Below are 12,017 nucleotides of genomic sequence, written 5' to 3'. Positions count from 1 at the left end.
AAGGGATGATGCACAACTTGAAGCAGAAGACTGTATACATCTGAAGGGCAGTGAGCCCTCACAAGGGTCATTCAGAATCCTACACACCATGAAACTGTCAGTCTCTCTTTATTCATTTTATAGCAAAGCAATTGTTTTCTAACTTTTTTTTTTTAATGTGAATGAAGAAATGTTTCCCAGTGTTTCATTGTGCATTTATGGTGCTCGACGGAGTATGTACCTGTGACCGGCTTGTGCATGCAAGCAATCCATAATAATTCCTGACATGCAGTATGTTTTTTTCAGCTTGTCCGATCCGCTCTCTGACCCACAGCGGGGGCCAATCAGAGAGCAGCTTCGGGAAGGCAGGCGGGTCAGCTGCTGTCAGATTGGGCCATTCTGCAGGTCAGAAAGTAACTCGGAGAAGCTGACAGAGAGGTATGTAGGGAATGGCTTTCAGCGTCTCAAGTGAAATCATTTTCAGGTATAAATAATGTTCAGCATCAGCACACAACCTTGGCTGAGAAGTTTCATCCTGCGGTTACCAGAAATCCCTGTTGTCACAGATTTAGTAATTGTTTTTAATAGTAGCAATAGTAGTAGTAGATTTATAGGGTGCTGATATCCAGGAACCCAGTAATGAGAAGTGGCAGATATGCTAAATTCGAGACAGAAAGACAAAGGGAACTATAGAGTCTCTAAAAGAAGCAAGCAGAGGAACGTTAGAGCAACTAGAACTATCTGAAAGGGCTACGTACTGGAAGGGTTAGAATAGCCAGGATTATCTTGAAGAGGGGTTAGCATGGCAAGAAGATGAAAGAAAGCATATTTTGAAAATTTGAAAGACAGGAATAACATTTATGCTGGCAGGTTCCAGTGGGGTAGAAAGTCAAGCACTGCAGAAGCAGGCAGAAGATATAGCAATTAATTTTACTTAAATAAATATTTAGTCAAAATAAAGCTAGAGCTTCACAAAAAGATACTGTAATTAAAATGTCTAGTCAAGTGCGCAGTCTGGGAGTAATGGATGCTTACGTTATCGCTGCAACCGCAAATGAGCAAAGTGGTCAAGTTTGCCTTCTATAAGCTGCACATGCTGTACTGGTTAAGGCCATATCTAATAGAAAATTATTTTAAAAATAGTATTCATTCATTCTTTGGTTGCATCCTCCCTCGACTATTGTAATGCCCTGTACCTAGGCTTGCCTTAGTTTATAGTACGACCTTTACAACTTGTGCAGAATGTGGTGGCTCGTGTTGTGACTGGAACACCAGTGCAGGGTTGCGAGATGCCAAACATTTTTAAAGCCCAATCAGTCACCAAATGGCCTCATTTTCTAAAGTATCGCAGGCCTACGATACTTTAGGGAATGAGGGCGGGGGGCTGAAACAGGGGGCGGGCCTGCGCTAGCCGGCAGCGATCGCACCGTCGCGGTGCGATCGCTGCCGGTTTCGCACCCAATAGCGCCACCATAGGAGGTGTAGCTATTGGGCGTGAAATAGGACGCGAAAAGGGCCTTACCTTTTCGCTGTCCGCGGCGTCGGCGCAGAGTCGGCCCCGGTGACGCCCCGACTCCTCCTCTTCCGGGGCCGACTCTGCCCCATCCTGGTATCGCACGCGATAAGGGACTGTTCACGTGCGAAAGGTCCCTTATTGCGTGCGAGCCTCTTGGAAAATGAGGCCCCAAATCTAGCCCTAAAATAGCTCAAATCTCAAACGTTGCAAAAACAATTTGTATTATGCCCAATTTTACACAAATTCCTGCATTGCATGCAGACAAATTTACAAAATTAACAATGTATATAAAAAAGTTAAAAAATATTGCTAGAAAAGTCTAAAAATCAAGATTGTCATGTTCAGGGTTGCCATAACATAAGGTTAATCTGAGAGCGTGCATATCTGCACCATTCAAGATGTATTAGAAGCAAGTCCAGGTTGGGGACATGACCCCCCCCACAGGGCATTAAATACCACAGTTGGTTCCTGCTCAGAGGTGGTAAAACAAGCAGCTTTCTTTTTTCAAACCCTGCAGGGTGGAAATGAGGTGGCAGAGCAAAGAAAGCATTTCTTTTAAGTCCCTGGCAGGGCGAAAGTAGCAGCAAAACAGTGATACAAGTTGCCTTCGGAGCTATATCTTACTGCAAGTTGCAGTCGGCCCACTTAGGATCCCAGGAATGGCGGAACCCAATGCAGTTATATTGATTGCTATAGCACTATACTGGCACTGTTGATTGCTCTTAAAAAGAATAGTCTGGGGCTCATTTATAAGGTGTTACCGTTAGCACTGACAGTATATTATAAGGCAGCTCTCTATTCCCTTTAGCACTGAAAATAATGCTGCATTTTTTAGTGAAACAAATAGCACTATTTTGCCATATGACATGGCATTGCAGATGGTAGTGTTTCTCACCCAGGAATACCTGGAAGCCTATCAGAGAGTTCACAGCCAGCCCATTACTGCCGCACGAGAACGGGAAGCCTGAACTGCAAGAGACACCTATCTGCCACTGCACAGAAGAAGCCGCCCTCATTGATATTGATGATCCTTTATCAACAGCGATCTGAACGTCTACCTAGAATAAGCCATAGACTATATTTAGTCTTTATTTTCTTTTGATGGGAGAAGTAAGATGGATAGAGAAGTGTCTACTTGTAATATTCATCCCTCTGACTCTCTAAAATGAGCAAAGCAAAATTAAGCTGATACTCCCTTCCCCTCCCCCCAGGAGCAGCTCTGTCCATTTCACCCTCAAGCTTCAAACTGGCACCAGTTTGTCAGGAAGAGACAACAAAGCACAACTAGAAATATGCCTTCCAGCTACTGCAGCACCCTTCCGGAAAGAAGCCCAAAATCCCGCAGCCAAAGAAAAAAGAAAAATTTTCCCGCTCACGCTCAGAAAAAGTAGCCCGATTGGGCGTGAAAACTGTCCATCTGGCAACACTGCGCTAGTGAGACATCAGGTTTCACTATTTTGATGAGCCTTAATTGGCTGCCAATTGCTTGGAGGAAAATTCAAAATTCTTATCCTGGTTTTCAAGGGTGTTAATGGTTTAGCTCCTGCTGTTATGGAGTCTCAGTTTAGTGGACCCTTGGGCCGACCTGCAAGAGACTGGGAAAGGTGTTCACTGTCTCTGGTACACAGCAGGCCAGGAGGCAGATGTCAGGCAGGACATAGATGATGCTCTTCACCCTGGAAGCTGGTGCTCCCCAGGGAGGAGCCCGTAGGAGCTCAGCCTCTGGGACTTAGGTGAGGTTTCACCCCTGGAAGCCGAAGCCCCCCCGGGAGGAGCCCGTAGGGGCCCGGCCGCTGGGACTTAGGCGAGTAGTGGAACTTGAGACTGAAGCGGGCAGGCTGGTGAGCTGGACTGGAACTGGAACCCGACAGGAACTGTAGCAAGACTCGGGTACTGGAACCAGGCAGGAACTGTAGCAAGCAAACAGGATCCAGGCAGGCAATGTAGCAGCAAGCGGGATCCAAGCAGGTACTGTAGCGAGCAAGCAGGAACAGAGTGAGTTCCGAAGACAACCCACTCCGGGGCATGGAGCAACTGGGAACCGGATGGTAACCCCGTTGCAAGACAAAGACTAGGTATCCGCGGCCGGCTTATCTAGGCCGCGGCGTCTGACGTCAGGAAGTGGATGGAGCCACCAATGGCGGGAACGGGCCTAGAAAAGCATCCAAGTGGCGCGCGCGCCTAGGAACAGGGCATCCATGGGAGGTTTCCCGGCGGCGCTGCCCCCACAGTGACACCGCCGAACAGGCCACGGGAAGCGGGAGCGGGGCCAGGAACATGGAGGTAAGGGTCTGGACGCGGCACTCGCAGCCAGAACAGTAACAGTACCCCCCCTCTTATGCCCCCTCTTAGCAGGTCCAGGTTTACTTGGATGGTCCTGATGGAACTGCCGTAGAAAGTCCTTGTCAAGGATGTTACGGGCAGGTTCCCACGAGTTATCCTCGGGTCCGCAACCCTCCCAGGTGAGCAGGTACTCCCAGCATCGTTGATGGAAACGTACATCCAGTATCTCACGTACTTGATAAGTGGTATCATCCGGTACTGAAGGATCCGATGATTCGGGAGCCCGGGAGTGATATCTGGACACAACAAGAGGCTTCAACAATGACACGTGGAAAACGTTATGTATGTGCATGGAGGAGGGTAGGCGTAATTGGTACGAGACTGCTCCCACTCGTTCGGCGTCTCGGAATGGCCCACAGAATCTCGGGGCAAGTCTTCGAGACGGGATCCGTAGCTGTAGGTTCTTAGTACTAAGCCAGACGCAGTCTCCAGGGACGAAGATAGGCGCTGCCTGACGATGTCTATCTGCCCATTTCTTGGCGGACTGGGCAGCTTTATGTAACTTCCCCTGGATAGAAGTCCATAAGGAAAGGAGCTGGCAGGCTGAAAGTTGCACTGCCGGGAGTGCACTGGGTTCAAGCGAAGGCAAAGGCGGCCGAAGTTGCTTCCCGTAGACTACCAGGAAAGGGGAACTTCCAGTAGCGGCATGCATATGATTATTATACGAGAACTCTGCCCACAGGAGTAACTTGGCCCAATTATCTTGACATTTATTTACGAATGAACGGAGAAAGGTCTTTAAGGTCCGGTTGGTCCGTTCCATTTGCCCATTACTCTGGGGGTGGAACGCAGATGAGAGACTAAGTTGCACACTGAAGCATTTACAAATTGCCTTCCAATATCGAGCGGTAAACTGTGGGCCTCGATCTGAGACTATATCCTGCAGAAGGCCGTGAAGTCTGAAGATATGCTGAGCGAAGAGATTGGCTAAGTCTGGTGCAGAAGGCAACTTTGGCAGGAGGACAAAGTGCGCCATCTTGGAGAATCGGTCTATGGTCACCCAAATGACCGAATTTCCTTCTGAGAGTGGAAGGTCCACGACAAAGTTGATGGAGATATGTGTCCAATGCTCCACTGGAATGGGCAATGGTTGTAACAGGCCCCTGGGCTTCCCGGTAAGTGGCTTCTGTATGGCGCAGATAGGGCAAGAGCCCACAAAGGCTTGGACTTCTTGTCTCACCGTCGGCCACCAATAGAATCGATTCAGCAGGTCTAGGGTCCCCTTACGGCCGGAATGGCCCCCAGTGAGGGAGTCATGGGCCCAAGCGAGGACTGCTCTATGGGAGCAACGTGGAACGAAGGTCTTCCCTTGGGAGGACACCACTGTTGCCGCGAGGGTCACTTTCGCGGGGTCCAGGATATACTGGGGAGTGTCTGGGATCTCCTCGACCTCGGAGGAGCTCGAGAGCGCATCGGCTCGAATGTTCTTAGAGCCAGGTCGGTAACGTAAGGTAAAGTTAAACCGATCAAAAAACAGCAACCACCGGGCTTGCCTTGGGTTCAGGCGCTGGACTTGCTTCAAGAATGCTAAGTTCTTGTGGTTGGTGTAGATTGTAACTGGGTGGTTGGCCCCCTCCAACCACTGTCTCCATTCCTCCAAAGCTAGTTTTACGGCTAGCAACTCTTTATCTCCAATACAGTAGTTGCTTTCTGCCGGCGAGAATTTCTTTGAGAAATATGAACATGGTAGCAATTGTCCGGAGTCGGAGTACTGGCTAAGTACGGCCCCTACGGCCACATTGGAAGCATCGACTTCCACCACAAAGGGCCAACTCTGGTCAGGATGACGGAGGCAGGTGTCTAGCAGGAAAGCTTCCTTGAGATCCTCGAAGGCTCGGCAGGCGGAATCAGACCAATCCACCGCATTGGCTCCCTTCTGGGTAAGGGCAGTCAGCGGAGCCATGATGCGGGAGTAATTGGGAATAAAGTGTCGGTAGAAATTAGAAAAGCCGAGGAAGCGTTGCAGCGCTTTAAGACCTCTCGGCCGAGGCCAGTTCCTGATTGCAGCCACTTTCTCGGGATCCATTTGGAAGCCGGCTGCAGAACCGATGTAGCCTAGGAACGGCAGGGACGTCTTCTCGAAACTACACTTTTCAAGTTTCGCGTACAGACTATGCTCCCTGAATATCTGGAGCACTTGACGCGCGCCTAGGAACAGGGCATCCATGGGAGGTTTCCTGGCGGTGCTGCCCCCACAGGGACGCTGCCGAACAGACCACGGGAAGTGAGAGCGGGGCCAGGAACATGGAGGTAAGGGTCTGGACGCGGCACTCGCGGCCAGAACCGTAACACCTGCGACCTTTAACTCTGCCCTTAAAATTTATCAACCATTTCAGATCTTAAGATTATCTTTTCAGAATTTACTTTTCAGGCCTTCATTTAAACAGAATATGGTTTGATGAATTCCATGAGAAGCTTTAATGTGTGCAAGGTCCTCAGCTTTGGAATTTACTACCTGGGGAGATTAAGGATGAACCTTCCTTATTGAAGTTTAGGGAATTGTTGAAGGCATATTTAGTCCGGCAAGCCTTCAATGTTTAATTATATACTATAAATACAATGTAAGATTCTGTAGCCACTGATTTTATAATATAAAGGGGTTTTGTTATTTGCTGGTTTTATTTGTCTACATTATTTTATTAGCTTATTTATTTTTAACCTATTTTATAAATTTTTGAAGATATATTTATTGTTTGTCTTATCTTATTTGGATTTTTCATGGATGTTTTAATTGTAAACTGCTTCGACTTATTGATAGGCAGTATAGAAATGTTTCAAATAAGTAAATAAATAAATATAGCCATACACAGAAGAGGGAGTCAGAAAAAAAGTCATCAGAACTTAAAAAAAGCCATGCTGAGTCAGATCAAGGCCCAGCATCTTGTCGCTGACAGTGGCCAGTCCAGATCACTAGTACCCAGCAGATCCCAAAAAGTAGATATACTATTTTACTTGTTACTCAGGGATAGACATGGCTTTCCCTAGTCTACCTGGCTAATAATATTTTATGGACTTTTCCTCCAGGAGCTTCTCCAAACCTCTTTTAAACCCTGCTGGGCAAGAAGAAGAGTGCAGGAAAAGGTAGATGGAGGTTAAATGTTATAAAGAATGGAGTGTAAACTTTATGTACTGGAGGACAGAACAAGGAAAGAGGGAGGGATGAAAGGAGAACAGAGAAAGGTGAGTTGAGATAGAAACAAGAAGAAACAGTAGCAAATTCACTTCTTGAACTCTATCCTTGATACTTCAAGCATAAGAGAAAGCAAGAATAAAATGGGGACAATTGTTTCAAATAATAATTACATGGTCAGAAAAAGTTGAAAATTGTTTTATTTTTCCGGTGGGAAAGTTTCTCCCCTGTCCTACATGTATTGAAAAAGAAAGTTGACTGGGTGAAAAGATGGAGCAGATGTGTGTTTAGGCAGAAGATGGAAGGGTTAGGGACTGGCTATTTCACTGAATTAACAGTAACTGCTTCTCCTGTTTCTGGGCCCATGGAAAGGCCACCAGGGTAAATTTGGCCTACCATCAAGAATGACTTGCAGCATTTCCTGTTTTCTCCAGCTCATCATCCTTCCTGTAGATCTCTCCTGTGGCTGAGAGAATAGCATGCAGCTTTCTAGAGTCTTACTCCTAGAGCAGCATTTTAGCTCTTTAACATGGGTTCCCAAAAAAGCAACGGCTCACCTTTTCCTTAGAATCACATTCAGGTAGACCTCCTAATATCCTTATGCCATGTCTATGACGGTTTCATTTTAAAGGTGATCAGGTGATCCATTCACCTTTGGTAAGACAGTTTTTCCCTGTCATATGACTGACCATAATAAGGTACATTTATTTTGGTTCCAATTTTATTTTAATTTGTATTTGTTTTATAGTTGCTATCCTGTACTGTAAGCTCTTAATAGAATTATTTTGAGACCAATAGAGTACTCTCCCATATTCAGAAAGGGTTCTGTTTCTAGTATTTATGAAGAAGAATAAGGTGAACTAAAGCTGTTTTTATGCTATCCTTAAATTCACCTTATTTATTGACTGCCAGTCATATAAGATCAGTGATCTGTTAAGGAGCTTTAGTAACCTACACAGAAAAATCAAAATTCAATAAATTAGCATTGAACATAAGATACTCGCTGCACAGGCTGCTAGAAAATCACATCACAATCCATCCTAGATTTCGCTTAGATCTTTCTCCGACACAAACTGTTTCTTTAGGGTTCTCCTTTATACTGAGATACCCATGCAAATGCATTGTTAGATCCCAAAATGAATGTTTTATATTCTTTTTGCCTGAACAGCTTAAGTCATTCATTAATTCAAGGAGTATAGTGACCATCTCTCCTAGTATTAACAGGTCTGAGGAGCCATAATATAGAGGTTGCTTAACGTAAAGCCTGTTTCCTTATTCTATTTTGTAAATTCTCCTGGATGTCCGCTTCCTCGTACATTATTTTGTTTCTTGATGGAAAAATGCATATTTCCTGTAATCATTATTTACATACTTGTGATGATAGCATTTCTATTTTTCAAATAGTAAGAATATATCTTGCTTGTATCATGATGAAAATGAATAAAAGTAAAATTTAAAAAAAAAATCCATCCTATATTAATAGTCACCTTTGATATAGTCCTCTGTCCAAGTCATTTGTCTCTGTGAGCCTAAGTCATATCACTGTCAATGAGATTATCTTTAGCCCATGATAACTATGAAATTGCATCTCCCTCTGTCTGAAAAATTACAATCTGAGTGAAGACAGAGTTCACTGTAACCTGCTTTAGAATCTTTACTACTCAGAGTTTGCCAATTCTCCCTCTTTACAAAAGAGACTTCCTTTTGTTGGAACTATTTTGCTAACGAGTTGGATGATTGAATAGAGAGAATACATTTAATAAAGGTCACAGGCAGCACCACGATGGGAGGTGTTGCAGGCACTTAGAAGAACACAATTAGATTTCAAAATGATCTTGACGTTTTAGAAAATTGAGCAGATATTAACAGAATGAAATACAACAAGGACAGAAGTAAGGTACTAAGAAGGAAAAATTAAATGCAAAGACAAAATGGGAAATGATAGACTAGACGGTGATGCTGCAGAAAAGGATTTGGCGGTTCAGAAACTGTCAGCAGTGTAATTCTTTTTTTTTTAATACTATACTGGAATGCATTAAAAGAAGTATTACATGTACAACATGTAAAGCAATTCCGTCACTGTATTCAACATATTTATTTATTTATATCTTTTGAAATTCTTAGGAGATCCTGTCCAGATTATTATTCCAACATGTTTGGGCTCCCACCCTTGAAACACTGTAGAGAAAATGAAGTCCAGCGGCATGTAATGAAAAAATTATTTAAGACTTAGATAATTTCACCTTTGAGAATACATGTATGGGGACAATAATTGAAATTGTCTGCTTTGGTGCAAACTCCACAGGTACTTTTCGCCTGCAGGGTTTGCACCTGTAATCAAAGTGAAAAGTCTGCGCAGGCTTTCACTTTGATTAGTGCCCCAAGAAAAATTACCTGCAGAAATTGCATCTGCTTTCTCTGCAAGTCATTCAGTCAGAAACACTGTGCATAGGTTTGAATAATCAGACTTACCCACATTGTTCCTCCCTCTATCACCCTAGAAGCACCGCCAGAGTCTGTGAGTAAAAGTATGCGTGGCATTGAACAATGTGCATATTGTACTCACTGACAGGTTGGGCAACATTCAAAGCCCCCACAGGTAAAATATGAAAGGGCTTTCAATATTGCCCTCAATAGGATTTGGGGTTCTTAGCGTTGAAAGCAAAATACAGGGGGATGACTTGGTAGGAATATGCACAAACAAAATATGGAAGGAAGGGTGTTATAGTGAAAACAGTGATCACCTGTTTTCCTTCTCCACTGGGGAAAGGGCAAGTAGGAATGGTCTTAAACTGCAACAAGGGAGATTTTGATTAGTCATTAAGAAGACCTTTGTAACCATAAAGGTAATTAAGCACTGGAACAAGTTTCCTAGTGAAATTGTGTGGTTGGTTGGTTCATATAATTATTTTAACTTTATTTCTCGCTCTGTCATTGAAGACCGGAGTGAGCTACAATTCAGTTTATAAAATTCAATTGTTTGGAATGCATACAAAATATAAAAACAATCCCTCTCATAATTCATCCTTAATACCCACCGTACCCGCTCAATCCCCAACAGACCTATCCAAACCATTTTAACCAGTCCACTCCTTATCTAATCCTTCCCATGCCACTTCTCAATCCATACTTATATAATCCTAGCCAATGAAAAACAATTCCTCTTCCACCCGACCAATATAGTAGTCTGAACAGGAATAGCTTCATTGATTAAAAGCCTAACAATATAGCCATTAGGGATGTGAATCATTTTTATAACGAATTAAAATATTGTACGATATTTCTTAATTTGTTATATATCGGTTAAATCGAAAAACAATCACATTTTCCCCGAATATTCATGAAAACTCGTTTTTCGGCTTAGTGCGCGCTAACTCCCGAGACGAGATTTTCCCACAGCCACACAAATCCGAAAGCACATCCCTAGTAGCCATGCTTTTACTTTTTTAGAAAGGTTAAGATATTGTATTTTCTCTTGTAATTCAAATGGCACTGAATTCCAGAAAACTGGTGTATAATAAGTGAAGGTTCTTAGATGCCAGCTGGGTTTCATTCAAGCAGAGCATGTTTAACTACAAATGTTGTGAAGATCGAAGGGCCTTGACTACTTTATAATATGTTAATAGGACCTGACTGATACTGGTAATAGAATATTTATCAGTTAGGCAAACATTAGTTTGGGATGATGAAGGTAAAGTGAATCCTACCTGGAGACTGGCAGATAGACAGCTGATCTCTTGAGGTCCTTTCTAGTGCTATATTTCTGTGATTATTTGATAGAACTATTGACCTCTTGTCTACTTTCTTCCACCTTTTATCAGGGCTGGACTTTGATATTTCTAACTAGGCCAAATGGAAGAGTTCCTATGTCATTAAAAAAAAAAAAATCAAAACAGGAGTGAAAACATATAGGCATTATACAAGTGGACGTGCTGGACTGTAAACAAAACATCAACCGTAAATTCTGGGTTCTGGCTATTAGCAGCCATGAAACTATCTGGGTCAATACCGAATCTCTCCTTGAATGTTGTCCTGCAGGGTGTGTTATAGAACCTATCCACATCCGGAGCTCTCTGACTAACCCAGAGTCTCCTTTATGCAAGATGTATTATAAAATCTCTTCATATCATCATCCAACACTCAAATCTATATCTGACTCTCACCTGGAATATCCTCCTGCAGGACATCTTATATGAGCTCTCCACATTCACACTCAAAAATTAGCCTAGTTACAAAAATATCGGACATAAAACTATAAAATCTGAAGAGACCAATAACGACCAAAAATGAATGATTGCAGCCATGGTTCCTGCACGGCAGAGCTCAAATGTATTCATTTTTAGCTGTTGGGAAAAATCCATGGGCGTGTACCTGCTAAACATTGCATCCGTATTTCAGAGTCTTAGCATTTATCCTTCTTTCTGCTTCAGGAAAACGCACCTTGCATGTGCATCCCATATGTTGCACCTCTGGTTGGAAGATAATAAAATGCCCAATTATGTTAGAACAAGGGTGAGGATAGGAGTTGGGAGGGAGCACAGCTTTGTCAGAGACTTGTGATCTGCAGTACTGCAGCAGCTCACTTGTGAAATATCTTGGGCTTGCACAGAAAGATATATGAAAGAACATACAATAGCTGAAGAATATCTGAACTGTCACCATATTTCATGGCAAGCTACCTGCTGTACAACACAACCATTAGTCATCTCTCTGCTATAGTACAAACTAGCAGGAAAAAAAAATCATTTTTTTTGCTTGGGTTAGAGGACACCCCAAGAATCCCAAGGGCTAACATCCTTCTACGTTAAATAATTGTGGCTTACAATTAGTTTTCTGTACCTGTTAATTGGATCCAGAGACTGTGCCGGGGGGGGGGGGGGGAAGCAGGCTGAATTTAAGGTAATTATTTCCATGCAGGGCTTGAGACTGTGCTCAAGGTCTGGGACGGTGCATAGTCTCAAGCGATGGAGAGGCTGGATTGTGAACTGAATTTCAGTACTAATTATTGGCAAGGGAAGAGTTTGGATTTGGACAAGCTCTGGAACTGTG

At 43.6% G+C, this 12,017-nt stretch overlaps 1 protein-coding gene across 6 annotated transcripts in view; it reads left to right on the top strand.

Moving 5' to 3' along the window:
• LOC115094464 (probable E3 ubiquitin-protein ligase MID2) overlaps positions 1-12,017 on the top strand; it is an 839,223-nt gene that overhangs the window by 791,820 nt on the left and 35,386 nt on the right. For 4 of the 6 annotated variants that reach the window (XR_003857558.1, XM_029607549.1, XM_029607550.1 and 1 more), the window contains one exon: positions 286-417. The exons of 1 other annotated variant lie outside the window; for it this stretch is intronic. Coding sequence is in view for 4 of the 5 variants with exons in the window: in XM_029607549.1 (XP_029463409.1) it covers positions 286-417 (132 nt within the window). In the remaining variant the exon portion in view is untranslated. Of the gene's footprint in view, positions 1-285; positions 464-12,017 lie in introns of all 6 variants that reach the window. One more of the 6 variants, XM_029607552.1, reaches the window with a different exon arrangement.

Source organism: Rhinatrema bivittatum, chromosome 6 (assembly GCF_901001135.1).
Source record: "Rhinatrema bivittatum chromosome 6, aRhiBiv1.1, whole genome shotgun sequence".
NCBI classification, from domain to species: domain Eukaryota; kingdom Metazoa; phylum Chordata; class Amphibia; order Gymnophiona; family Rhinatrematidae; genus Rhinatrema; species Rhinatrema bivittatum.
This window is presented reverse-complemented; position numbering and strand designations above follow the sequence as displayed.